The sequence below is a fragment of the Hypomesus nipponensis genome, chromosome 27 (assembly GCF_054491055.1).
Source record: "Hypomesus nipponensis isolate SF chromosome 27, ASM5449105v1, whole genome shotgun sequence".
Classification (NCBI taxonomy): Eukaryota; Metazoa; Chordata; class Actinopteri; order Osmeriformes; family Osmeridae; genus Hypomesus; species Hypomesus nipponensis.
Window position 1 is genome coordinate 8,041,596 of NC_140387.1, and position 27,627 is coordinate 8,069,222.

General features: G+C 41.5%; 3 protein-coding genes and 1 long non-coding RNA gene across 5 annotated transcripts; 2 read left to right on the forward strand and 2 right to left on the reverse strand.

Moving 5' to 3' along the window:
- Positions 1-3,424: 3,424 nt before the first annotated feature.
- LOC146220733 (uncharacterized) lies at positions 3,425-7,254 on the forward strand. Its single transcript, XM_084693446.1, has 2 exons — positions 3,425-3,599; positions 4,636-7,254. Exon 2 carries the CDS (start codon positions 4,869-4,871, stop codon positions 5,778-5,780), a length of 912 nt encoding a protein of 303 aa, XP_084549572.1. The 5' UTR covers positions 3,425-3,599; positions 4,636-4,868; the 3' UTR covers positions 5,781-7,254.
- Positions 7,255-11,050: 3,796 nt separating this feature from the next.
- On the reverse strand, positions 11,051-12,689 carry LOC146220734 (cyclin-L1-like). The gene is made up of 4 exons (XM_084693458.1): positions 11,717-12,689; positions 11,454-11,549; positions 11,291-11,347; positions 11,051-11,188 (listed from the first exon to the last, which is right to left on the reverse strand). Exons 1-3 carry the CDS (start codon positions 11,897-11,899, stop codon positions 11,294-11,296), a joined length of 333 nt encoding a protein of 110 aa, XP_084549584.1. The 5' UTR covers positions 11,900-12,689; the 3' UTR covers positions 11,051-11,188; positions 11,291-11,293.
- A 3,114-nt stretch (positions 12,690-15,803) lies between these two features.
- Positions 15,804-24,733, forward strand: LOC146220735 (uncharacterized). The gene is made up of 3 exons (XR_014750860.1): positions 15,804-16,412; positions 16,717-16,855; positions 24,172-24,733. It is a non-coding gene; the product is annotated as an uncharacterized LOC146220735 (long non-coding RNA).
- Positions 16,741-20,023, reverse strand: LOC146220736 (uncharacterized). 2 transcript variants are annotated; one of them, XM_084693451.1, is made up of 7 exons: positions 19,862-20,019; positions 19,622-19,755; positions 18,005-18,162; positions 17,452-17,511; positions 17,256-17,331; positions 17,009-17,127; positions 16,741-16,880 (listed from the first exon to the last, which is right to left on the reverse strand). In XM_084693451.1, the coding sequence occupies exons 3-6, from the start codon at positions 18,041-18,043 to the stop codon at positions 17,063-17,065; spliced, it is 240 nt and encodes a 79-aa protein (XP_084549577.1). In that variant the 5' UTR covers positions 18,044-18,162; positions 19,622-19,755; positions 19,862-20,019; the 3' UTR covers positions 16,741-16,880; positions 17,009-17,062. The 2 variants fall into 2 exon arrangements, with proteins under 2 accessions (XP_084549577.1, XP_084549576.1); XM_084693450.1 differs by lacking the exon at positions 18,005-18,162 and having other exon boundaries at positions 19,622-20,023.
- Positions 24,734-27,627: the final 2,894 nt, after the last annotated feature.

The following is a 27,627-nucleotide window of genomic DNA, read 5'->3' on the forward strand; positions in this document are numbered from 1 at the left end:
GGAATGTCCCTGTACTTTCTGTAAGTCACTCTGGATAAGAGTGTCTGCTAAATGTAAATGTATTGCACTACTCAAGTCATTTTTTGATGAAGAAAATAAAATCTAATGAGACCTGTTGGTAAAGACATAAGAAAGTAAATTTAACCCTTGTGTTCTCCTCAGGTCATTCTGACCCATCAGTCATTGTGACCCACCTTCGTTTGCGACAACTTTACCGCATACAAAAACAAACTGAAGCATTTTCTTTTAACCGTTGGGCTGTCTCAGACCCCCCACATTGCGAAGGTTAAAAGAAAATAATTTTTATTTGTTTTTGTATTGAGTAAAATTGGGTAAATACAACGACGGTTCGTTATGAACCTTTTGGTCATGTGACCCGAAGGCAGCACGAGGGTTAAAAAATCCATAAAAAAACAATGTGCCAAGATTTTTTTTACAATGTGTATATATATATATATGTATATATATATATATATATATATAAGGGCTGTAGCATGGGCCGACATAATTATGACCATGATTCGTCATTAGGCTCCTTAACATCACTGCAAAAGAGCTGCAGTTCCTGTGCAGACAGGAGAACCTAGCAGAACAACCATCTCTCCAGCTCTCCATCGTAGCCAAAGCCCACCTGAGAGGTCACAACAGCTAGCCAGACTCGTTAGATCAGAGAGGTATATTAACATTGCATCGTTTGAGTATCGTAAAAGTCGAGACTTCAGGACCCCGGGTTCTGGACTGGATGGAGTGCTACAGAGATGGCGTTCAGCTAGGTTCTCCTGTCTGCACAGGAACTGCAGCTGTTTTGCAGTGATTATCTCTTATGTATGCACAAGAACACTGAAGCTATGCAAGTGTCTCTTTAGTACAGGTTTACTGTGCAACACTAGTTCACTCCAATGTTAATACTTAGCTATAAAAATAGCATTTGCATTCGCCTGACCAACATCTGAGTTAGCTAATAGTTCATCCTAAATTTGGAGCCGGGAAAACCTACACATATGTATATATAATTTGAACAGTACTTGCTATGACTTTCTAGCTCAGGCAACATACTCTATGTTCCTATTTTACTGTCGCCAGCCGCAAATTAGCCACCCTATCTGAAGGTTCTAGCATCGACCATGTGAGACTTAGAGCTAGCTATCAAACTAGACGAAAATGTTTGGTATCATGACGGATTTACTGGATTTGATTGTTCAAATATGAGGTACGCCCTTACAAAAAAGAAGTATATTAAAGTGTACTATAAGTATACTAAAATATGGATAGTACACTTTTAGTTCACTTTTAATATACTTTTAAGAAGTATGCTTAGAAAAAAGTTCACTTTTAATATACTTTTAAGAAATATACTTAGAACATAGTTTACTTTTAATATACTTTTAAGTATGCTTTGAAACTAGTTCACTTTTGAATACTGCAAAGTAGCCTGTGTAGTACACTTTCAGTTCATCAAGTATACTTCCTCAAGTACTTCAAAGTATACTTTGGAATACTCTAAAGTAGCCTGTGTAGTGCACTTTGAGTTCATGAAGTATACTTCCTAAAGAACCTCAAAGTATACTTTGCAATACTTTCAAGTGCACTTTCATTTAATGTAGGTACGTCAACAAGTAAACTTCTAAATGTTATTTTACTATTATTTACTAATGTATTAAAATGTTTATGGGCCCCTCAAACACCTCAGATCTTGAGTCACTTCGTGAGAACGGGGCCCTCATAATAGTTTACTGCAGATTAGTAGCTTAACTACGTACTCAATAACGTACTTTTAGGAAGTATGCTTAGAAACAGAAAATGGTATACATTTTTTTCTGGAGTAGGATGTATGTTTTCTATTATTATACAGCAAAAACAGTCAAAATAATTTTAAAGTACATTACAGGTTACATTTTTTAGATCCATCTCATTCTAATTATTCATGTCTATAAAAACCTAATGCATTGCACATTGAATCTTTTTTTGTTACTGAAGCTGTAACCTTAATTACTGCTAAAACATTCTGAAACCCTATACTCTTATACTAATAATTATCAATTGGAGTATTATTGGAAACAAACAAAAAAGCTACTTGAGAATTTGAAGGTTATACTGTCAAACTGACTGAAGAACGAAATAACGACGTGAAATAATGAAGATAGTGTGGCTCATTGGCTAGTCAATTCCCATGATGCAAGGCGGTAAATAGTGTTAAAATTTGCTGATAAGTTTGCTGTGCTTTCGAAATACAAATGTAACTTCATGAATTTCTTTTTTTAAATGTGTCTGTGTAGAATGTCGAGTTTTGTTGCATGGTAATTTTCATTGTTGTGCTGGTTTACCATTGTAACCATGAGTTAAATGACTGTTACATTTGATAAGGACAGCTGGATTCTCAAAATGTGAATGAGTATGCAGTGAAAAGCTACGAATCTGCAGTAAACTATTATGAGGGCCCCGTTCTTGCAAAGTGATTCAATAACTGAGGCATTTGAGGGGCCCATAAACAATTTAATACATTAGTAAATAATAGTAAAATTACATTTAGAAGTTTACTTGATGACGTACTTACATTAAATGATTGCAAGTGCACTTGAAAGTATTGCAAAGTATACTTCATGAACTCAAAGTGCACTACACAGGCTACTTTAGAGTATTCCAAAGTATACTTTGAAGTACTTTAGGAAGTATACTTGATGGACTGAAAGTGCACAGGCTACTTTGCAGTATTCAAAAGTAAACCTTGAAATACACTACAAGTGTACTTTAAAGTGTACTAAATGACCTAAAAAGTGGGCCAATTCAGTTTACTTAGTACAAAAAAAGTATATAAATAAGTACACTGCTAGTATACTTTAAGTAACATGATAATAGTATACTTTTTATACTAAGTATACTTACAAAATAAACTTGAAGTATACTTCTTTTTTGAAAGGGCGGTATTAACTACACACGTAAAACATAAGTAAGCACATGGATTACAAGCAGATATCTTACCGTTACAGAGCAAAAGTCACGATCCCGGCAGGCAGGGCTGTGTTGGAAAGAAAAACGGTTGGGAAAGCGCGAAATCTGACCTAATTTCCACCTCAAAACAATTTCACTTCCCAAAAATTGCATGTAAACAAATCTCATACGTTTTAACCACTTGAATCTTGCTTGTTTCACAGTTATCCATATTTAAAACATTATAGTATGTTTTAATTGATTATGTTTAATATATTTACGAATTTATAGAATTATGCTAATTCTAAGGAATTCTAATGAATACATTTTGAGACAATGATTAAAATAAAATCAAATAGATATAAATACTTAATACTTAAAATATGCCATGATTCATTTCTGTGAGTGTACTGCAGGAAAATATTATCTTGTTCCGGTCCATGTTTATTCCATTCGCTACGTGGCGCTGTCAGATAAAACGAGGGTCCTAGAACTGCGGTCCTGAAACTGCAGCTCTCCGGCTCTCCGCGGTCTCCTGCTCTGCAGGTACCTCCTACTCATGTGAGCTCAATGCAAGGAGATACATAAAGTGAAGTGTCCCTACGTATGAACGTTTATTTTGAGATGTATTCAAAGATCAAAGCTCTGTTGCAGTTCTAACAGCTAAGATTGTAAGTGCCAGCATATGCGTTGCTTTTGACGTTGTATCCAGGATTTGCCACTTTGTGCTTGTTTTTAAACCAATTTCGGTGCTAGCTACTGTAGCTAGCTTTACTTGTTAGCTGACAATCTTTACTTGTTGTTTACTTGTTGTTAGCTGTCAATGTTTGTCTTTATTAATGGGGATATGTTAGCACGTTTTACGTGTACGTAATGTTATTTAGATGTAGACAGTGTTGTGAGTCTCAAGGTATGTACTCAAGGTACTGAACTTCAATTTGACCGCCCCTCGTCGTGGGCAGCGTAAAGATAATGTGCTGTGTTCTGTATTGCTGTAGTGGAGCCGGTATAAGTTGAGTGCTCATAAACATTCCGTGATTTCTTTTCTACGTTCTAACTATCCGTTTTTTAAATAGAAACATTTGACGCATGCAATAGTGTGTTCATATTATTGGATTCAAAATCCATACTTATTGTGTTGTAATTAAAGTCAGGGTAGGCCATGTTGTTAAGCACTTTTTGTCATATTTGTCATGTTGATGGCAACCAATATATCTAAAGGTTTGACGGTAATATTAAATAATTCAGACATCTGTGGGCTTTGCAATACTGTAATAAACACGATCAATCATTCAGGGGTACCTTGAATAGTGATTGGACGGGCTACCTGTCTGTCTACCTACATGCGTGCATGCACAGTGCCACTCTACTCAATGCTCGTTACTGTAGTTTTGTGGGAGTTGCTTTGAAGGGAGGAGGTGGGATATTTTGGTTTGAATCTTGTCAATCAAGGGAGTCAGATGGCTGAGCGGTTGGGGAATCTGGCTATTAATCAGAAGGTTGCCGGTTCGATTCCCAGCTGTGCAAATGACGTGTCCTTGGGCAAGGCACATCACCCTACTTGCCTCAGGGTAATGTCCCTGTACTTACTGTAAGTCGCTCTGGATAAGAGCGTCTGCTAAATGACTAAATGTAAACAAAAGCTAAAATATTTAGCTTCGCTAAACATGCCTACCCTGCCTTTTAACTTGGAACTGTTTCTTCCAGATCCCCTACTGGCCAATCATACTTGATCATGGGCGGAGACTAGACAGAAAATACATCATTAGGCTCCAGAGAGACTACAGAGAATCAAACAGAGAACCTACAGAAAGAGACTCAGCCAGAAACAGCAGTAACCAGATAGAGGATCAACCAGGGAGAGCTGAGTTATGGACCAGATTCCAGAGACAAGACAGGATTCAGAGAGACCAGACAAAGAACAAAGAGAGAGCTGAGTTATGGAGACACATCACTGTGATACATGTGGGAAGAGCCTTTCCTCATCCAGTTCACTCAAGAAGCACATGAGGATCCACACTGGAGAGAAGCCCTACAGCTGTGACCTCTGTGATAAAACCTTTTGCCACACTGGCAGTGTCACAGTTCACCGCAGGATCCACACTGGAGAGATGCCGTACAGCTGTGACCTCTGTGGTAAAACCTTTAGCCGGACTGACCATTTCAGAGCTCATAGCAGGATCCACACTGGAGAGAAGCCCTACATTTGTGACCTCTGTGGTAAAAACTTCAGCCGTGCTAGCAGTTACACAGCTCACCGCAGGATCCACACTGGAGAGAAGCCCTACAGCTGTGACGTCTGTGGTAAAACCTTTAGCCATGCTGGGACATTCAGAGTACACTGCAGAATCCACATTGGAGCAAAGTCCTACAGCTGTGACCTCTGTGGGAAAACATTTAGCCAAGCTGGCAGTGTCACAGTTCACCGCAGGATCCACACTGGAGAGAGGCCCTACAGCTGTGACCTCTGTGGTAAAACCTTTAGCCGTGCTAGCAATTTCACAGATCACTGCAAAGTCCACACTGGAGAGAAACCCTACATTTGTGACCTCTGTGGTAAAGCCTTTAGACAGACTGGGGAATTAACAGTTCACCGCAGGATTCACACTGGAGAGAAGCCCTACAGCTGTGACCTCTGTGGTAAAACCTTTAACCGTGCTGGGGATTTGACAGTTCACTGCAGGATCCACACTGGAGAGAAGCCCTACAGCTGTGACCTCTGTGACTATTCAGGTAAAACAAATAGCCAACTGAAGAGTCACCTGCGTGTCCATAATAGAAAAAAAACCAAAGTAGTGATGTCTGGGTCCAAGATATCCCAGCAGTCACCACCTGAGAGAACTTCTGTATGACCCACAGCTGGAAGAACTGGTCTGCACCTACTGGGACAGCACATGCAGTAACACCACATTTACAGTCCAACATGATAGGACATAGGGAAGATACTCTACCCCTTTAACAATGGAGGGGAAGCTGTGTCAGACTGGGTACAATCTTGGTTAACTCTGGCTGACACCTTGCAGTTTTGAAGCACACATTGTAATGTCATAAGAAACCCATCAAGGTGCTCAATATTAATTTCTGGATGACCTCTTTATCTCTGCAGCCTTTTATAGTGTCAGTGTATTTTACCCATTTGTTGAGTAAGATTGGTTGGTTTATTATTGTTTTAATAACAATACCGGTTGAGGTTGATGTAGGTTGTTTTTGAAACTGTATCTGTAATTTAAGGAATACAATACTTAGTATTTCTGATGAGCACCGATAATTGTGTCAATACTGAAAGATTGTTAAGGATTTTAGAAGTAGCATCCCTAGACTTTGGAAAGACCTGTCTGAGGACATTACATTATATTTCATTCACTGTACGTCACGCTAAATACCCCGGATAATGCACATAGAAAGTACAGCAGAAGATCAAGAACCAGAACAAGCAAGACAGTCGAGAATTATACCTTTTTTATTGTTGTTTACTATATACAGCGTTTATAGTTTCATAATCGTGTTTTCATTGATCATCTAATTAGTCTTCATTTTGACACCATACTTTGTGTCAAATTCCTCAATGGATATAATGTTGTACAATGTAATATCATTTTGTGTTAAGTTTGGCAAATGAAGTGTTGAGATACACAACTCATTACTGATTCCCTCTGTTATAGAACAATTTAGTGCAATGTCATGTAAAAGATATTATGAGGCAAGTCTTACCCTCCAAAAAAACGTACCCATCAAGTAGTTCAGCGTCAATGCACCCCTGGTGTCGTGGGTGCTCGAGCCAAGGACACTGGACATCAGGTAATAAGCGATAAATGGGTTCTGCGCCTCCTCATGAAAGGAAATACATATTTGGAATTGTCATTTTAATCTGTGATGACATTGCAAGGTTAATTTATGTATAGGCAAAATACATTGAATGATGGAGAATAATACATTGTGGTCTTTAGTCAAATTGAAAGGACAGTTATATTACACGTGGCAGTTGTTTGTTGCCGTTAACTAAACTTTGGATACTTTTTTTAGTTTTCAAACATACTGCATTTTTTTCATTCAAATCACTATTGTTACATTTTGTGATAATGCGTAGGCCAGGAAAATTATTGAGGATTTGTATCGTTGTTGACCCTTTACCTCAAAAGTCAGATTTACATAACGATCTGGCTGCTGGCACACACCTTCGAGAATCACAATGTAGACTCACCATATATGGCCTCAGAGGAATGTATACCAGAACATTCTTTACATTCATACAGAGAAAAGCCTGATTCACCTTCTGAAGGGTATGACTTGAAAGGAACCTTCGTTCCTCCTGCTTCATAGACAGAACCAAGTGACGCTGCTGTTATGGTTTTTGTTGAGTAAAAACATGGACAAGTGCAAAATAAAAAACAACAAACAAATTCAATGAAATTCCCAATGATCCTAAAAAGGTTTGAAAATCAAAAGTCTGCATACAACTGTAAAAAAAATATGGCCTCTCATTCTGGAGACCCCCAGTTTATCTTTGCGTTTCTACAGAATACGGCTTTAGAAGAACACACGCTTGTCCAAATCATAGATCCAACAAACACAACCCTTGTAAGTTGTCTGTCAGTCTATCTTGTGCAAAAAGTAGTGATGTTGTTCCTGAATGATCCTTTTATTGTTGTACATACGCATTCCTTCTCCCACTGAGGGCTTTTATAAATCATAGCATTCACATTGTCAGTAGTTTAAACAACCTCCACGTAAATGTAATTTCCATAGTCCATAACTTTACATTGAAACTAAAAAAGTTTTGTCGGAAAAAAGGGTTTGGGGGGGTTTAAAGAGAACAAAGAGAAACTAGAGGGTACAATTTCTGGAGAAATTGTAGGGTGTGCTTGCTTGCTTCTGTTGCGGGTGGGTCCGTTTTCCCTTCTCGTGATATTTTATATTTCAATCAAGCATTTAGCCTTCTCATATTTAGTACTCATATTGCATAATTCATTAAGAACAGCCTTTGAAACAAGGAACCCCTTTTGAAACAAGCTACTGTAACAACGTTGTCACTGGCAGTATTTCAGATAAGCCCCCCCAAAACGTAAATAAGTTCGATATTAATTTAGGGGGACATGGCTAATACAAAAGCAGTTTGCCGTTGCTATCCACACCACTGATTGGTTGAAAGCGCAGGAAATTAGAACGTTTCTTTTTTAAGGGATATAGACCCGACAGGGCGAACAGCACAAAACGGTGGGGTTTAGGTTCGCCCTGAAGGGACTTATTTCCCCGATAATGATCGGCGTTCTATAAATTATCCCGCTTATTACACGGCTACTTGCCAACAAAAATAACTTAACGCAGTGTCTTTTGACAATGTATTTGTTACCATTCGTATTGTTGATTCAGCAGAGAAATAATTCGCCAAAGACGTTGAACTTCATAGACTTTGAACATTATTTAGGCTTCAAATCAGCTGACGTCGCTAAGCAACAGAGTACGCTGGGGTTGAAAAGTTACCGGACTACTTGCGGAGTGCTACGAAAGACTTGAATCAGAAGCAAAAAGCCACTTCCCTTGACAGCGGTCAAATATAGCAACGGATATGAGCAAATATGAGAAAATTGTTCACCGCAGAACTTTGGGAAGCACCATTCAAGTGAATGGAGCATTCTACAGCATTAAGAACAGCCGTGTAATAATAACTACTTACTAACCGAGAGTGAGGTCATGGGTTAGGGTTAGCCCGGCTTTGCCGTATCAACCTCACTATCGCTCGGTCGATACGTTCCAGCCTCAGTTTGATATTTCCCAGCATGACCGAACGGTCAAGGTTAGTAAGTAGTTTATTATATGGCATTTTTAGCTTCTTTTCATTTTGTAAACGAAAATAAATGGTACCTCGAGGCTAATGTAGCTAGCTCTCAAGTCTTCTCACGCTGTGTTTCATGTGTTGCCTAGCAACTCATTACTTTTGATAGAAAGCGGACAACATGGTTCTGCTAAATTGGCTTTAATTTCAACACAAAATAACGACACAAGTGATTAAAAGAGTCTAGTCTTCATCCTCACTATCGATGACAAATCTTTTCAGCATCATCTGGATAGTAAAACTCAGCAGCTGACTCGTCGCTCATTTTGAAGATGACGTCAGAGGGCAATACAGAGCCGTATTGACCGCTGAGGAGGACAATACGCGTCTGGCATGACTACCCATTAGCCAATCAGAAAGCTTGTACCGTCGTTGCCATATAATAAGACATAATAAAGTTTAGCTATAGCTGTGGCAGTGTAGGGATGGAGATTTGAACTGATTTCACTATTCGAATAGTATCCGAAATTATTTTCGTATATCCGGATAATCTATTTTGTTAATGTGGTTCCGTTATGTAATTAGCCTGACGTGACGCAAAGCATACAGTAAACACATGAACCACCACACATTCTGGCAATAATTGGGACTGTTAAACTATTAGATTAAATAAGGGTTGAATAAAGAAAACAAATGAAAGATCAATTTATTAACATGACGAAAAGACAATGAACTTGAAAAAACGCTGCGTCTTCAGACTTAGGCTCTTAATTTGGCGGAAAAGCGATTAGCCTATTATTATGTGAAATAAAAAGTAGGCTACATTGGACTAAATTAAACACATTGGGTAGGCTATCCTCCATAAAAACGAAAGACACACAGAGAAATATTGCATATTAACTTGGATATTAACTTGGAACCGGAATCCTATAGGATACGGTGCGCCACCACACAATGCAAACATAAACAGCCGATTACGCTAGCTCTACATGGCTACTGGTAAGAAAATAAATAAGCCACAACTGCATTAGCCATACGCATTTTTATTCAGGAGAATTAGCATGTAAACATGCTCAGGGGAGAGGCGGGTACGGAGTCGATTTACGAGCAGGCCGGCGTAGAAAAGACTGCAGGAACTGAGGTTGCTGCGAGGTACTGCTTAGCCAAGACACTATGCTTCTTGTAGCGCCAAATGAAATTAAAGGAGACTCGCAGCAGAACACAGGCGTAGCCTACCTTTTTTGATGGTTTTCATCATTTTCTAATGTCGTAACTATTAGAATTCACAACAGGACGCAACGGTTTTTCAATAAAACATTTTTTTAAATCAAACTACGCTCATAAGTATTCGAAAAAAGTATTCGAATACTAACTTACTTTAGGATATCCGGATATTCGATTAACCACGCCCATCCCTATGGCAGTGAAGACAGTACTGTAGCCTACTACACTGCCAGTCGGCGAGCTGAGTCTGTGACTCTGTGGCTAACGTCAAAACAAGACGCAGTCTCACTCAAATTCCAAGTTTGACACAAATAACAAACCATGCTGACCCGATGGCTGTCTTCGCAATTGCCATATCTTTAAAACACTGATGTCCATTTAGATGTAGAATTGACCCTGGTACGAAATTAAGAAAATACTCCCCAGACGCAGATCGACAGTTGACTGAGTTGACAACACTGTTGTTGCTGCCGCAATCGTCAATGGAGGCTGACAGGCTCTCACGAAGCAAACAAATTAACGTTTTTACAGCAATCTATATTAAGATCTCACAACCTGGCTGTTTTCACAATAGTCATATTGTCATAACATTTCCCTCTTTCAGTTTTTTTGTGTAAAATTGAACTATAAAATTAGCTACAAAAAATACAACTATGACGCTTTCAAGCATGGCTGCGGGCGACCTGCACTCGCTCAAATTTCAAAGACTGTCACAACCTAAATCAAAAATGCAAGATTGCAGTTCCACTCGAAATCGCTTTCTCTACAAAGCCAAATGGTTGTGATTTTTTGGGGGTGGTATTTTTCACTCGTAATCCAAGCTCCAATTTGCGAGCTAGAAAGTCTCCATCACATTGTATCCATGCGTCGTTACTAACGTGTGTTGACGTGGTGACGTAGCTATCACAGGTTACCCTTCGTCGACAAAAGGCACTTTGTCCACACAAAAACGTTGTAACCTCCTAAACTGTGCAACGGAACGTAAATCCGAATACAACCAATCGAGACCAAGACAAACATTTTGACACAGCCGTTGTCAGTGTAGTCCAAATATTGACTGAGCCTTAGGGGGGTGAAAAGAAACAATATAACAATAATAATATATATGTGAGATACCAATGGTATCTCACATATATGCTTGGGGTGCCTTCGGCAAGCACACCCCAATAAATCAAAGCAGAATGAAGGAGGCCGCTGCAGGCCAGGACGGGAGCCCTCCAGGAGGCCGCAGAGCTGAGCTCCTCCAGAAATCGTCCCCCTGGTCTGAGTCAGAGAAGCCAAAGGAGGAGTCATTGTCAGGGTCTGGCCTCCTCTCTCAGCCCACGGTGCCGTGTTGGTTTGAAAGTATATAGGAATAAGTTTTACCAATCACTTTGAGTTCCGTTTACGATACAGCTCCACCTCCTTCTCCAGATAGTTAGGCTGAGGAGACAGACAGGAAGGATGCTCTTGCAATCATGGACCCCAAAAAGGCAGGAAACAGTATGGTGGAAGATATATATGGCTTAGAGCGGACAGTATGTGTTACCTTCTTCCTGGTGTAAAGTTTGAGGGTGGTAAGGCAGATCTCCTTGATCTTCTCGTCAGTGCCTCTGAACCAGTGAGCGCTGGAGGGCAGGGGCATCTAGAGAGAAGGATAGCAAGATTAAATACAACTGGAGATCTAACTAGTATCTACAAACAGTGAGAGAGGACAAGGGGCGAGAGGTGGGGTGGAAGAGAGAAGAGGAGAGAGGTGAAGGTGCGAGAGGTGGGGTGGAAGAGAGAAGGGGAGAGCGTTACACCACCTACCTGCAGGGCTCTGGCAGCAAGGAAGATGCAGGCAGAAGCGATGGTCTCAGCTTGAAACCTCACAAACATGTTGGTCCTCAGTCTGTCGTTCATATAGTTCCTATGACACACAGGAGACACATACAGAAAACATGGCACCTTTGCCCCCAAACTAATCCCTCTGTCCACCAACCCCCACAACATCACAGCCCAACCCTGATCCACAGCTGTGGTCACCAAGGCCGCCCAGGACCAAAGGGCTGCAAGCCACAGCTGTGTCCAAGGTCTCTCTCTCTCTCAGGTGCCTCCAAGTAGGGTGGGTGTCATCCATGCACAACAGATGAGAAGCACTTCCAGTAGACTGGGCCCTGTGTCGGGGAATGGGGCTGTACCACAGAGACATCGTCCTATACCGTGGACGACATCCAGTAAGGTGCATTTTTCTGACACACTCAAGTTGGGTCTCTCAGAAGGCTGGACAATGAATACAGGAAATATAGAGAGTTACAGTACATAGATTTAAATAGTATCACAATATGGGAGCATATGAGACAATTAGCATAGCCATCACAAGCACAGAAAAAAGGACACTGCATGCTACATAGCTTTTGTTAGGTCTGTAGATAGGGCTCCTAGAAATGGCTTTGACGTTCCTTCTATTTTCCTCATTCAAAGTTGCATGACATTATACACTTTGGTAATATTGTGACCTCTGACCTACCCTAGTGTCACAAGCATTTCCTAGTCGCACCTGACAAATAACTAACTTTTGGCCATGCAGGTATAAGAAAACAGCATAATGACGGTTTATTAATGATACAAGAAACATAATTAATAGATAGGCATATTTCTCTCACCAAGGGTTATGTTCTCATGAGCGTATAGGTATAGATCAAACATTGTTTATTATATTCATAGTATTTCAAACAGAATACAAGTAATAAAGTAATCATAATAAAGTAATCTTTAATCATTGTTAACTAATCAGTAGTTAAGGACAGACCTCTTCAAGGGTTACACAGTTTTTGGTTTGCAATCCCTAACAGTCTTCCCTCTGGTTACTGAAAACCTTTCCAGCTGGTTCTTACCCCCACTAACCCTCTTTACTGTTGCTTTACGATTGTATCCCCAGTCATATGGGCTGGTATTCCATCCTATATCTCTCCAAGACTCACAGTGTCTGGTTACTCCTATAAGCTGCTCTGAGATCAAAATTCTGTTCTTTAAAATAAAATTGCTGTTCTTTAAAATAAAAATTACATCAGCAAAATAAATTACATAATCTTTGAGTTTGCATCAAATTAAGTTCACCAGTGATCTTGCTACTGACTTTAACAACTTTGTCCAATTTGTTTTTGTTTTGTAAAGACAGTGCTCCACCCCAGCTCTCTACAAAACCTTAACCTTTCAGGTTAACCTCTTAGGCGTCCTGTTAAATGTGCCCAAAAACGCCTAAACAGCATACCCAAAGTAAATTGACTGCTGTTCTTGAACCATTTGGAGTACATGCATGTAAATGGACTCTTTTGAAAGCTGACACTCTGAAGTTATGTTTATTGTTGTCAGGACCCATGTCAGTCCTACTGGTGTTGAGTAATAGAAGCTTGAACACAAGGAAAGTGAAAGTTTCTAATTCCGCCTGGATTTGTGTTGAAAACAGAGGCCTAAAGAGGCCTAGAGGTGGTAGGTATTAGCTGGAAGACAGCATTGGACCACAGGTGGAAGCCTTACCCAATTCAAATCAAAAGTCAAACATAATATCACAATATATTCAGATTTGACAAATGTTTTTATAAGAGTACATCCAGGCGTTTTCTTTTGGAGACGCCTGAATGACCCTTGTAACCAAGGTCAAATTCTTAGGATAAAAATGTATAATTGTTATCTCTAATGAAAGGTGGTACTTCGAACTATCATATATAACAGCTAAATCCCTCATTAGTATTACTGAAACACAAAAACTGAAGCATGAACACATTGGACAGCTTTATCTGATTCCCAGGATTGGCCCTCATCGAACACTGACATATTGTGCAATCAACTTTTATTTTGAAGGCTCCACAACACCTAGCATATGGGGTATCGCCATTTACAGCTAGCTCTAAGCTACAAGGATAACTAGCTCATTTCAGCAAGAATGTATGGCTGCTGCCTGCAGCCTCCCGCCTCATGCCCTCCCGTCTCATGCCCTCCAGTCTTGTGCTTCTACTTTTCAAAATAAAAGCTTGTCTGGTCCGCTATTTCTTCTTTCTACTTTGGTGTACGTGTTTTTTAAGCTAGACTACAAACTAAAAATCCATTCTAGCAGCCTGGGAGGCCCGGTTGAGTTTAGGCGTCACAACGACGGTTGAGGTTAGGATTAGTTTAAGGCCAGGAGTCGTAGCAGAGGTCGAGGTTAAGGTTAGGCACAACAACAACGGTTGGGGGACAATGATGGTCATGGACATTTTGTCATATGCGGTGTGTTCTTTTTTGTAAAGACACTGATATGTACCTTAAGGAAAATCACAAAAAGAAACCATCAAAGTCTGCAACCATAAATTGCTCTAGGTAACGTTAGCTAATATTCGCTAACAAATGTCAGCATAAAACACTGATGCAGTCATCGCAGGTTTCATTATACGTTAACATCAGGGAAAACATCCAGAAATCAGCAAACTATATGGATAAAAAAAGTACAATTTTAAGTTTTTCAATTTATTGCAACAAACCTGCTCACGAATTTACCTTTAACTCCATCCATACAATAATTTGCAATTTGGTATTTTTGACCCTCTGCATTTACCGTTGGACAGCTTGGGCATGAGGCGGGAGGGCATGAGACGGGAGGGCATGAGACGGGAGGCTGCAGGCTGCAGCCATACCCATCTCCATTTCAGAGCCAGTCAAAGCCAGTTAGAAAAAATCGTGTAGAGGGGGGGGGGGGGGGGGGGCAGGGAGGAGGGTGGGACGCACAGACCTAGTTGGCTTTAGAGGGCTGTCACCGGGGCATGGAAGCTCCTATTGGGTCGGACAAGGTGTCAATCAAAAGGTTAGAGTGTAGCAGCCATTTTAAGACTATCCCTGGGTTTGTATTCTACTCAAATCTTATCCTATGAGCGATTGTTTGTGAGACACTGGAAAAACATTTTTTGACAAAGGAAGAATGAAGCAACAAGATCGTGGCTATGTGTGGATATAATTCATTGTTTGGACAACTACTCGACATGGTTTGATACTTTGGACCTTTGGGAATGTAAGCAGATGAGGTTTTGATGAGTTGTGTGCATACCTGGAACATTCCGAAGTAATCGTAGGTAAGTCAAACTTTTTTCTCGGGCATTGGTGAAGGAACGGTCCCCGGACAAAGACGTTGACGGTACTTTCTATTGCGAGTTGAGCTTGAATTGGTTTATTTCAATGGAAGCACAAGAATCGTAGCTTTCCAACGAGGTATCATATGTGTAGCCGTCTAAAAATATATTTTTTTGAATTGAGTGCGTTCTTACTGAGGGAGGGGGGCGCAGCATTTCTGTATCGCGGGGGATACAGGACCTCTAATATTGAAATTAAATACACACACACTTTAGCAGTCATAGAACTGACAACAAAAACAACAACAAAAAAACAACAAAAAAGTCTTTAACCTCATTTTGAATGTCGAAACGGTATCAGCCTCCTTAATTGAGACAGGTAATTTGTTCCAGAGAAGAAGTGCTCTACATGAGAACGCCCTGACTCCAGCAGTTTTTTAATTAATTTTGGGAACCACCAGAGAGTCTGCATCTTGGGATCTTAGTGACCATACAGGGTGATAGGGTGCAAGAAGATCAGAGAGGTATAATGGTGCCAATCCATGCAGAGATTTGTAGGTTAGTAATATAACTTTACCAGTCAATGTTACCAGTCTAACATCCAAAGGCCTTTGTGAGAACAGTTTTGTCAGAAGTATTAGAGAGAGTTCTGCCCAACCAAGTTCTGCCTGAGCCCACATGGCACACAGGTCTTGTACCCCTCCTGAGAGGGAGGTGTTTGTCAGGTGATTCGGTCACCATTCAAACTGTATAATGCCATGCAACTTTGAATGAGGTAAATAGAAGGAACGTCAAGGCCATTTCTATGAGCGCTATCTAAAGACAAAAGCTATCTAACATACAGTGTCCTATTTCTGGGCTTGCGAAGGCTATGCTAGTCATCTCATATCCTCCAATATTGTGATACTATTTAACTCCCTCGACATCCTGTATTGATTGTCCAGTGTTCTGAGAAACTCAACTTGAGTGTATCAGACACCTGCACCTTACATATGTAATAAAGACGTTGATTTTGTCTTGAACCTGTTCTTAACTATTCCCTTCATTGACTTGGTACTTTCAGAGCGATTGGGGATTATCTAATACGTCTTCAGCAGTCAAGGTGGGAATTTCAAAGGTCTGATCATGTCCCAGTGGGGTGGACAGGGGGACAGACCATCCAGGGGGGCTGTCCAAAGGTCTGATTATGTACCAGGGGGGCACACCATCCAGGGGGGTAGACTCAAAGGACTGATGATGTCCAGGTGCAAAAGGACACTTTCTCCACCGCATAAAACCTGTTCTGTCTCCTTCTCTAGACACACATGGCCTGATGAATCTTCTTCTTATCACCTGGTGCGGACTCTGCAGAGTTGTGATGCCCATTCTCCTTGTCCCATGATGCCGGCATGGTGCAGGCATGGTGCGGTCATGGTGCGGGCATGGTGCGGTAATCTCGCCTCCCCTCTGCATTCTCTGCAGCAAATCATATCACCTCATGCCCCCCCCCTGCCAGCATGCTGACTCATTGCATTCCTCTTCTCACGAAAGGATTCATTCACTTGAGAATGACCATCCTCTCACTCTCTCAGACACTGTCACGTCCTGGTGCATAATCATAATCATTACTTATTTTATCTGAAGCATTGATTGTATCTGGAATATATGTTCAACGTTGTCATTGCACAAATTGGCATATCAGAAACATCAATTATATTCATCATATATTCACCCGGCCTTTTCTTGAAGGTGGGGAGACAGTCAGTGTCCCTGATGGAGGTGGGGAGTTGATTCCACCATTTGGGGGCCAGACAGCCAGGAGAAGAGCTTGTGTTGGGACCGGCGCTCTTTAGCGGTGGGACCACCAGACGGTTGTCAGAAGAAGACCGTAAGTGGCGGGTGGGGGTGTAAGGCTGGAGGAGAGAATTGATAGGTAGTCGGGTGCAGTCCCGTTCACCACTCGGAAGGTCAGTACCAGACTCTTGAATCTGATGCGGGGCGTGATGGGAAGCCAGTGGAGGAAGATGAAGAGCGGGCTTACATGGGAGCGTATGGGTAGATTAAAGACCAGATGGGCCGCTGCGTTCTGAATCCTCTAGCAGTTGGGTGGATTGCTCAGACGGGTATCTCCTGATCTTCCGGATGTTGTAGAGGGTGAATCTACATGACCGGGAGACAGGGGCGGATTTAGGGATTTGGGGGCCCCAGGCGAAGACAGATGTGGGGCCCCTTAACTCCTATTCTCACCCTTTACACCCAATAAGTATAATTACAACAACCAGACCTACTTCCATACTTATGTCTTCTCAGCAGGCCCTCACTGCTACACAGAACTTCTGTGAAGATGTCCATTGTGTCATTCATCTGCAAGAAAATAAACATGTGCTTCTTTAACAAAGACAACATACCATCATCACTGTTAAATATTTAATAAGTAAAAACACAATAAATAATATAGGTTTTATTGTGGATGCAAGCATTTACCCTCAGCTTCCATGGTCTGCTGACTACACATGAAGTAGTGTTTCTACAGTGTCTTGTATTCTAAAAGAGAAGAGGTTAACAGATGAACAATGCAAGCACAACTCAATGAAACATACAATCTACCATAAAAATATGCTGTATACCTTTTTTTATATTTTTTGCCTCATTCTTTTCATTAACTGTACTGGGTAGGTGGAAGGCTGGTGGCTTCTGTCTGTCTTTCTCTGCCTGTATAATTTTTCTTTGATTAAAACTTGACCTTACGAGCATTGGCCTCAGCAAATCTTGCAATGTCATGCATTTTCAACTCTAACCTCTGGCAGCACTCATCCAGCTTTCCTTTCTGTTCACTGCTCCTCATCTCATCCATTGTGTACAGAAACCCATATAGCTCATAGAAGCTTTCCATTTGAGAAAACCTCTCCTTTACTGTAACAACAGCTGTATCTACAAGGACCAGGAAAAAGTCCCTTCTGAAATGCTCCTCTGCAGTGGACTCTGTTTGCTCTCTTCCCTCATACTCAAACTGTCTAGCTGCTCTTCGCTGACATACCTCTGGCCATGTCATCTCCACCTTAAGCTTCTCTGCCATCGCCCTGGCATCAGTTTTGGCAGAGTTAAGGCCCTTCTCTCTATATTCTTCCAGGAATTCTGTCACTCCCCTGGTTTCTCTTTTAAGTGTCTCTGCAGCATCTTGCTCACTTTGTTGATCTGGAACAGAACATTGTACCATACAATCGTACAAAGTATGAAGGGCCATGTCTGCATCTCCTTGCAGATGCTTACAGCTGTTGAAACTACATCTGCATCTCGTTTCTCTGTAGCATACTCTATCAAGGCATACAAAGCGTTGACTATCTCAGGAAGCTGGTAGCGCACAGCTTTGACACTGTCAACCCTAAACTCCCATCTGGTTGTTGACAGTGCCTTCACTGTTAAGTTCTTCACATGTTCTTTGAGAATGGCCCATCGGTTTACTGAGGAGCTAAACAGGGTGTAAAGTCTCTGCAGCAGACCAAAGAAGCTGATGGAATTCACAGATGATTTAGCTGCATCACCAACATCAAGGTTAAGGGTGTGACTGCCACAAGGAACACTTAAGGCCTTGTTGTTCATGTCCAGGACTCTCTTCTGCACACCCTGTTTTTTGCCTTGCATATTACTGCCATTGTCGTACGACTGGCCACGGCAGTTGGCCATATCCAACCCTAGTGTTTGTAGGTGTCCTAAAAATGACTCACATAAGCCCTTTCCTGTGGTGTCAAGTACATTAAGAAAACCAACAAAATGCTCTGAGATGGACACACCTTTGGAGCACTCACTGTTAACAACTCTTAGCACCACTGACAGCTGCTCCTGGTGACTCAGATCTGAAGTGCAGTCCATGATAACAGAGTAATATTGAGCTTTTTTTTACTCTCTCTACAATGGCATCAGTTGTGTTTTTGGCCAAAAGTGTTATAAGCTCATTTTGAATGACCTTTCTGAGGTAGGTATCACTTATTTCTTTTGCCTGAATTCTCCTCAGATGTTCCTGCATAACTGGGTCAAAATGAGCCATCAATTCAATTTGCCCAAGGAAATTTCAATTTCTTGGTTCAAACAATTTTTCTGAATGACCACGGAAAGCGATATTCCGTTCTGCCAAATGGCTGACAATTGCAATTAACCTGCGTAGAACCTCCTTCCAGTGGTTTACTTCTCGAAACATTGAATCCTGGTTGATTTTGTCAATAGTTGTATTGGTGTTTAACCGCTCCAATAAATTTACCCAGCTACCCATGTTTAAGCTATGTTCATCTGATCTTTCATGTAGTTTTAACATGAATGACAGATTTTTCCAGTTATTAAAACCTTCTCCACTTAACGGCTTATTTTCCTTGTTTCCAAAAAGGCGGCAACAAAAGCACACCACGCAATCTTTACTTTCACTGTATACCAGCCATGTTCTAGTTATTTTGTCTCCGTTTTTCATGTGTATCGAGTAGTTGTTGTTTGTAAACCTGCGGCCTTCGACATTTTTCGGGAAGATTCTGTCCTTAACTTGAACTGGCCCCTTCCTCACTAGAGAGCAGCGCTCTTTATCTGACAGTAGTTTTGGCCAAAGCGCTGGGTCATCATCTAGTGTAGTAGTAGTCGAGTGACGTTTATAGGAGAGATGGTCACTTACATCATTTTCACGCTGTGTGACTGGGAGGAAAACAGTTTCGACATCACTATCATCAGTGAGTTGGGCCGTTTCAACATCGCTGTCAACATCGCTGTCTACTTCATGTCGTTCATCTGTGCCCGGGTCCGGAGATGCTAGTACCACGGGAGGTGTGTCAGTATCACTGACAGCAGCACTTGTGCTAGCTGCCTCAACAGCCGCATCACTTGATACCAACGGTTGAGAGAAAAGGGACGTTACCTTCTGGAGTTTTAGTTTCGTAACTGCTTTATTACTCTCTTCTTTTTTCTTCCTCTTTTGAGCCCCACTCGGGTAATTTCGTTTCATTTTGTTAACTTTGTATTTACTCTTCAACTTTCTCTGACACTTTCTCTGACAACTTAGTGATATGACGTGCTTTGCTCGCAGCTGCGCTGTGGCGCTTCTGCGATGGAATAGTCCACAAGGGGTGGGAGGGGAAGCCTGTCTTGACAGAAATAGAATAAGCGCTCTGTTGGCATTTCTGTTTATACTTTGAGGAGTTCATGACTTCTAATCAATTTGTATTATTATGTTGATTATTATTGATCATATAGTATTTTGGCAGCTGGCAGCAGGGCCGGATGCAGCCTGCTTTGACTGGGGGGGCAGTGAACATTTCTGGGGGGGCATTATGATTACGGAAGGGGGTCATATCATTCTTTATATAACCATTATTTTCTTGTTTTTGAGTCTACTTAACGATCAGTGTTAATCAGGCACGGAGCCAGACGTTATACACATTCGGGGCTTAACCCAAACCCATGACATATCCTCGGTTCGATCTGATTCTGGACAGGAAAATTTTGGGGCATTCATTTGAGCGCAAAATAGTTTTTTGAGCTCTATTTAAAATAAACCGCTGCTGTTTTCCAATTGGTAAAAACGTTGTCTATGAAGGTGATGTCTTAATCATTTCTGACTCCAAATTGTCGACAGGGGAAGCAGAAACATGCATGTAGCTTGACTGAGTATTCTAACCAAGTTTGAGAGCGATGCCTAGGACCTTGGATGAAAATGCGCATGGGGTACGTTTGCAGACAGGCCGCATTGGATTCAAACCATGCTCGCCTTCACCCAGCAGCGGTAACGTACCGAAAGACGAAGTGATTCCACTTGGACCAGCACGCTCTGCCTGCTCTGGAGTATGAGTTTAATATCCCTTGTCGCTGGGGCAGCAGTAGATGGTTTGGGATCAGAAATCGATGCATGATAAAAGGTTTTTCTTTGTAGGTACAAACATGCACGCAAGAATCGATGGCTAACGAAGCTAAAAGAAGCGACCACTGTTAACGTCTTTAATCCGTGTATCTCAAATAAAGCTTACAACTGAAACAGAAGTATGAAATTCCAGGGTCTAACATTAAACACCAATGCTACACTTTACTATTCGTCAAAAGCCCTCCACAGAAGACCGATAAACAATAACTTCGAGAACAAGTGAGTGGCAAGAGATTCGAGGTTGATTTAACTTTTATCGGTAAACGTGGATGCGGAGCTCTAACATACGTTGCCCATTATAAACCAGACAATCACTGGTAAAAAAAAAAAAAAAAGCCTATTAGGCCTACTGAAAGCACTAACAGACTTTTTCATAGCTTCAACATGTAACCATTTTGGCTGAAGTCAGAAGGAGCTTGGGGGGGGGGCGCGGCAGAAATCTGGATCCGGCCCCGGCTGGCAGCCCCCTGGCAGCTGGGGGCCCCAAGCGGTTGCCTACCTTGCCTATAATGGGTAAGTCCGCCCCTGCCGGGAGACCGCAGCAATGTGGTCTGTGAGGGAGAGCTCGTCATCCATGTTCACCTAGAGGTCCCTGGCAGAGGATGAAGTGGTCACCGTCGCAGACCCCAGGGTTATTGAGAGATCATGGGAGATGGAGGGACTGGCCGGAATGATGAGAAGTTCTGTTTTGGTAAGGTTCAACTTTTGATTTGGAAATCATGTACAGACCGATTTTCTATCTTATGAGCTTGATTCGATATTGGATAGTATTGCGCTGCTAAATTTCGGTTCTTAGGTCATATAATTGGTAAAGACCAGTTTTGGCAACGAATGCGATATTCATTCGAGGAATTACAATCCCAGGTTATTGAAACGTTTATAGAACGTTTTTTATGTGTTCAAACGAAAATTTTTAGACCTACGTATTAAATGTATCTGGTTTTGTGTCATGTGAATGAGGTTACTGTAATATCTACATTTGATTTCAATATGTGCGTAGGCCTACTAGATATCCATTGACATGGAAGCAATCGATGGTTTTTATTTTCACTTATGTGGGAAGTTCACGGATGTTATTGTTGTTTAAAGAAATATGTAAAGGGATATGATTTGAAAGGTTGACATGATTTTAGTTCCGTTTTAGGCCAGTCTGTTGAACAAAGTGTGTGTTACAAATTGCTAGGAAAACTTTGGGATCTGAGAGGAAAAGATCCAAGCTGTGACTTTGTTAGCTAGCTTAGCTATGGCTAACGGTGTAAAACGTGGAGAAAGTGCATTTTACTCTGTCCTGAGACCGAGGAGTGTCCAGGAAGTTGAATTTGCAACTATGGTAACAACATTTGTAGCTAACAAACTTACAGACTCAACAGCAATTGTGGCGGGTACAGGCTAGTAAAAGAATTGCAGCTTGACATTTGAGATCCAGGATGAGTAACCGCATGACGCATGCGCAGACGTAAATTGAGAAATTGACAAAGACGCAAATTTAGAGTAATAGATGAATTTGGAGCGAGTCTTACATTTGGTTACTTTTGATACATGTTACGTGATGAGTATTTTGATACATTTGTTAACAAGGTTTTAGTTTGTATTGAGTACATTTTATGAGTTCGAAATTCCGAGGAGAAATTGAGAAATAATGGCTAAAATAGAGTCCTGTTACATTGAGATCTTACAAATGTGAAAGTGAATAGAAGGTAAAACGCCAACCATCTGTGTTTTTGCTCTGTCCCAGAGCGGGTTGTTTGATTTGAGTTTAAAACGTGCGCTGATTGAGAGGCTATGTTTATTTGAGTTGATTTATTGAGTAAAAACTAAGAGTAAAAGTGAGAAGTGTTACATTAAACGTAATACAAACTACAAAATATTCAAGCTAAATATTTTCAGTTGGGGTTTTTGGTCCGCAAATTAGAAATTTGAGATCCGTGCCTTACGCATGCTAAGGGTGTAATGGCTGGTAAATATAAGAATATTCAAATGAGTATTCTGTATTACATGCTTTGATAAAACTTTTGAGAAGTTAAAGATAAGGTTTTGTTTTATTGGCTTATGTTACATTTGTTAAATTGTGAATTTAAAGGTTTAAAAGAAAAAGGAACTATGCATATGGTTTGAAGAGGTATGGGCAAATATTTTAAGTCAAACTAGTAATTTTTAGGGTTTTTAAGAGTTTCGATAGAGGTATTGGATGCAATTTGGCAATGCAATGAGAAAGGCAAAATTATTACAATGTACTTTTATTTGGAGTTTGATTGTAATATGGTTTTAAGTTTTATTTGGGTGTTTTATCAGAGCCTGGCACAATGTTTTGGGATGAACAGTTAGGCTTTGATGACGTTTTATTATGGTATTGGTGCATGAAGAGGGTTATTATAACCTTTGGTTTGTGTAATTAGTGAATCATAGCATCTCGGCAAATTCATCAGAAAGGTAGAGGAGGGCAGCTTTTAGGAGAGCAAGCGATTCCCCACAGACCTGTCGGCTCAGAATTTTGATTTGGCTCGTGAAAGTCTTTGTAATAAGCCTATGCGCCAGGGAGACCGCATAGGCTTAGGCGGCAGCCCTGTTTTGGTCGCATCATGTTCATAAGTTCACCATTTTACAGTTCGGTCAACACCAAAAATGTGTTTGTTACCAAACCTCGAGGAGGGAAGCCTTTAGGAGATGTAGGAATTGTGCTTGTAGCCAGATGCTCCGATTATTTTTGTGATTTGTGGAAATCACAAAAATAAGGAAGTGTAAAAAGTGGAGTGAAGTGGAGTGAGACTGCGTTCCGGGGGTATATTGTTTTGACTTTGCTTCAGTGACAGACTCGGCTTGCTCACTCACTGGCAGTGTGTAAACGATATCGTAATTCACTAAATTCTAGTCCTAAAACATCAGGAGGGATGCTTTTTGTAGACAAGAGTCTACTGAAGATAGCCAGTATATAGGATCTTTCAAAACAAGCCTATTTCATTTGTCATTTTCCTGAGAAAGCGACCTACGTTAGCCAGGCTAGTTTCAATCGGTCAGCGTATTTAAAGGTCTCTGACAGTCAGAATCATTGTTTACAGGCAAAGGTCGAGCTGGTCTTTGGTCAGATGTGTATATTGACCAGTTAAGAGCTAAATACTCTTGCCAGAGCCTGGAATCGAGCCAAATGTTTGGCGTGACTTTGCATGGCCGGGTCTCCATCAGTTCAACACATTTGGATTCAAGTTCAAGTGATGCCACTGCATTTCACTGTCAAAACTGTAGTTTATGTTAAGTGTAGATGTAAAAAGATTCATTTTTTATAACTGACACGGATCGTTTCTTCACTTTTACAGGTCTGGAGGGTCATGCAGAGGCCTGCTCAACAGAGTTCAACAGAGGATGCTGAGAGAAAAACTGATCCCTTGCTGGACTGCCCCCCTCTAGCTGGACAGAATCAGAATCAGGACAGCTTCTCTTCAGCCCTGACCCCAGGACAGCTTCATCCAACTGGCCTGCCCTGACTGACTGCCTGCAGGCCCTGTCTGCCCCTCCAGAAAAAGACAGTCACCCCACAGACACAGTAGCACTGCAGACTGCTTTTTTGAGGACATTGATGAAAAAGGACACAACCAGCATTTTTTACTTTGATGAAAGTCTAAATGTTTAATCATTTCCATGTCACAGAATGCCAAGCTGCTGACTTTTAGTGTCTTAAGTAATGAAACCCGTTCAAGTTATAGACTTTTGACTTGAATCCAATGATTAGTCATCTGAATAAAAACCACTCAAGAGAAGTACTGCTTCTTGGATGATTTGTGCTCCACATCAGTACATCTCACACATTTGCCTTTGTTTCCATGGGATTCATGGAATTGCTAGTTTCTGCTCCACCATTGTGTAATAAAAAATATAATTTAGGACAGCAATTAAATTTTTGTGTTATCCTTTCACATTACACACATTTAGTCAATGTTCTTAAACTCAACCGATTGTTGTCATTTTACCATACTGTTCATATTGAACAGACATCAGTGTTTGGGAACATTACTCAGGGTTTTTCCTGGGTCAAAATGGGTCTTTGGTGCAAAAAATAAAAAATATATATATATGTATATCCTTTTTTTTCTAATCAATGTATTTATTCCCAGGTGTTTTACATTCTCCCCCCCCCCCCCCCCCCCCCCCACACACACACACACACACACATATGTTTGTCCTATTTCCCCTAAAGCAATAAAGCTAGGAAACTTAAGGACACCTTACACTCATAAAGTATGTTCTAAATGGCATAAATGCTGCCAATTAATAATTGACATAACTAATTGTAAAAGGTCAGTAGCCTAGCTAGCCTATTGATTAAGGTAGCCCACTCTGAAGCATGCACTGCTTGTTTCATTGAATCTTGATAGGCTAAGCATTCTGTAGCAAATATTAACAATAAACCCACTTTTCATTAATTAAAATTACTTCAGCATAATAATGCACCTAAAATACAAACCTGAGCAAGGCCAGCAATCGCTATAGACATGTGCAATGTAGCTAGCAGGGGAAGAATACAAACAACAATAATCACCAGTTAACTTGATTTAAATTAGCAAGAACTATAGACTTATACAATAACAGGCTTAAATGAACTTACAACATAAGTTATATGACTTACAGTTCTCAAGGACGCACATACGCAATCTCAACTGCGGTGTGAAGCGCGTGTCCGTGCAATTCTCCGACATGCACTAACAATCACTGCTGATACACGGCCTAAAATTTTGTACAGCCTGATTTCTGATACCGTGGCGGCAGAAATGTACCCATAGAAGAAACGCTGCACTAGCCTATATATTATCATTCTAGGTTAAGAATACCAATGGAGGCTGCGTTGGAAATCGTAAATCAAACTTTTGTCAGCATTTTGAGTGGAAATTTTATTGGCATTTGTACAGGTGTATTTGTGCACGTCGGGCTGGCCCTCGTAGGGGAACAACAGTTTAGTGGCCGCTCTGTCCATTCGCGCACCTCACAGTTGCGTATTGAACAGACAAGAAGACACGCTTATCAACTCGATTACTATTGCTCAAAACAGAACGAGGGTTTGGCTGTAGCCTACTTGAAACATACTATTGAGAACATATTCGCTGACATGCATTGCACGCGTGATTTCAAAAATTTTGTACAGCCTGGTTTCTGATACCGTGGCGGCAGAAATGTTGCCATAGAGGAAATACTGCACTATATATTATCATTCCAGGTTAAGAACACCAATGGAGGCTGCGTTTGAAATCGTAAATCAAACTTTTGCCAGGATTTTGAGTGGAAATTTCATTTGAATTTGTACAGGTGTATTCGTTCACGTCGGCTGGACCTCGCAGCGGAACGACAGTTTAGTGGCCACTGTCGATTCTCACCTCACAGTTGCGTACTGATCAGACAAGAAGACACATTTACATTTACATTTATTCATTTAGCAGACGCTTTTATCCAAAGCGACTTCCAAGAGAGAGCTTTACAAAAGAGCATAGGTCACTGATCATAACAACGAGATAGTCCCAAACATTGCAAGCAGCCAAAACATGAAGCATACATTGTGAAAAAGCTAAACAAGTGCCAAAAGGGAAGACCCATAAGAGCATGTAGTTATACAAGTTACAAATTAAAACAACATGAACCACAAAAGTGCAGGACTGTACCTGTAAAAGAACAATCAACAGTAAAATATTACACAGCAAGTACAAGACTTAACTTCGTTATATCTAACCTACAATAGCAACAAGTCACTCAATAAGAGTCATAGTGATCCTGGAGGAAACTAACAAGTCCAGCCAAGCATTCTTAAGTGCCGTTGTACTCCCGGAACAAGTGCGTCTTGAGCCTTTTCTTGAAGGTGGGAAGACAGTCAGTGTCCCTGATGGAGGTGGGGAGCTGGTTCCACCATTGGGGCGCCAGGCAGGAGAAGAGCTTGTGTTGGGACCGGGCAGTCTTGAGCGGTGGGACCACCAGGCGGTTGTCTGAAGAAGACCGTAGGTGACGGGTGGGGGTGTAAGGTTGCAGGAGAGACGATGTAGATGGGTGCAGTCCCGTTCACTGCTCGGAAGGTCAGTACCAGGGTCTTGAATCTGATACGGGCGTTGATGGGTAGCCAGTGGAGGGAGATGAGGAGCGGGGTAACATGGGAGCGTCTGGGTAGATTGTAGACCAGGCGGGCCGCTGCATTCTGAATCCTCTGAAGAGGGCGGGTTGCACATTCTGGGAGACCAGCGAGCAGCGAGTTGCAGTAGTCCAACTTGGAGAGGACCAGTGCTTGGACTAGCAGCTGGGTGGAGTGCTCAGACAGGTATCTCCTGATCTTTCGGATGTTGTAGAGGGTGAATCTACAAGACCGGGAGACTGCGGCGATGTGGGCCGTGAAGGAGAGCTCGTCATCCATTGTAACCCCAAGGTTCCTGGCAGAGGATGAGGGGGTCACCGTCGCAGATCCCAGGGTGATTGACAGGTCGTGGGAGATGGAGGGTTTAGCCGGGATGATGAGAAGTTCTGTTTTGGCGAGGTTCAGCTGGAGGTGGTGCTCGGTCATCCAGGCGGAGATGTCTGCGAGGCAGGCCTCAATCCTAGCAGAGATCCCCGGATCGGTCGGGGGGAACGACAGGTACAGCTGGGTGTCGTCAGCGTAGCAGTGGTAGGAGAAGCCATGGGAGGTGATGATTGGTCCAAGTGAGGTGGTGTACAGAGAGAAGAGGAGGGGTCCAAGGACGGAGCCCTGTGGGACACCGGTGGAGAGCTGGCGGGGGTCTGACAGTTCGCCTCCCCAGGAGACC

Coding starts and splice junctions, on each gene's coding strand:
- LOC146220736 (XM_084693450.1), bottom strand. CDS start 19,948: ATGAAACGAAATTACCCGAGTGGGGCTCAAAAGAGGAAGAAAAAAGAA. Junction 17,512..19,621: donor TCACACAGCGTGAAAATGAT/GTAAGTGACCAT, acceptor CTTCTCTTTTAG/AATACAAGACACTGTAGAAA. Junction 17,128..17,255: donor GAGAAGACATAAGTATGGAA/GTAGGTCTGGTT, acceptor CCGGTCATGTAG/ATTCACCCTCTACAACATCC.
- LOC146220733 (XM_084693446.1), top strand. CDS start 4,869: ATGGAGACACATCACTGTGATACATGTGGGAAGAGCCTTTCCTCATCC.
- LOC146220734 (XM_084693458.1), bottom strand. CDS start 11,899: ATGTTGTGGGGGTTGGTGGACAGAGGGATTAGTTTGGGGGCAAAGGTG. Junction 11,550..11,716: donor TTGCTGCCAGAGCCCTGCAG/GTAGGTGGTGTA, acceptor CCTTCTCTCTAG/ATGCCCCTGCCCTCCAGCGC. Junction 11,348..11,453: donor AACTTTACACCAGGAAGAAG/GTAACACATACT, acceptor CTGTCTCCTCAG/CCTAACTATCTGGAGAAGGA.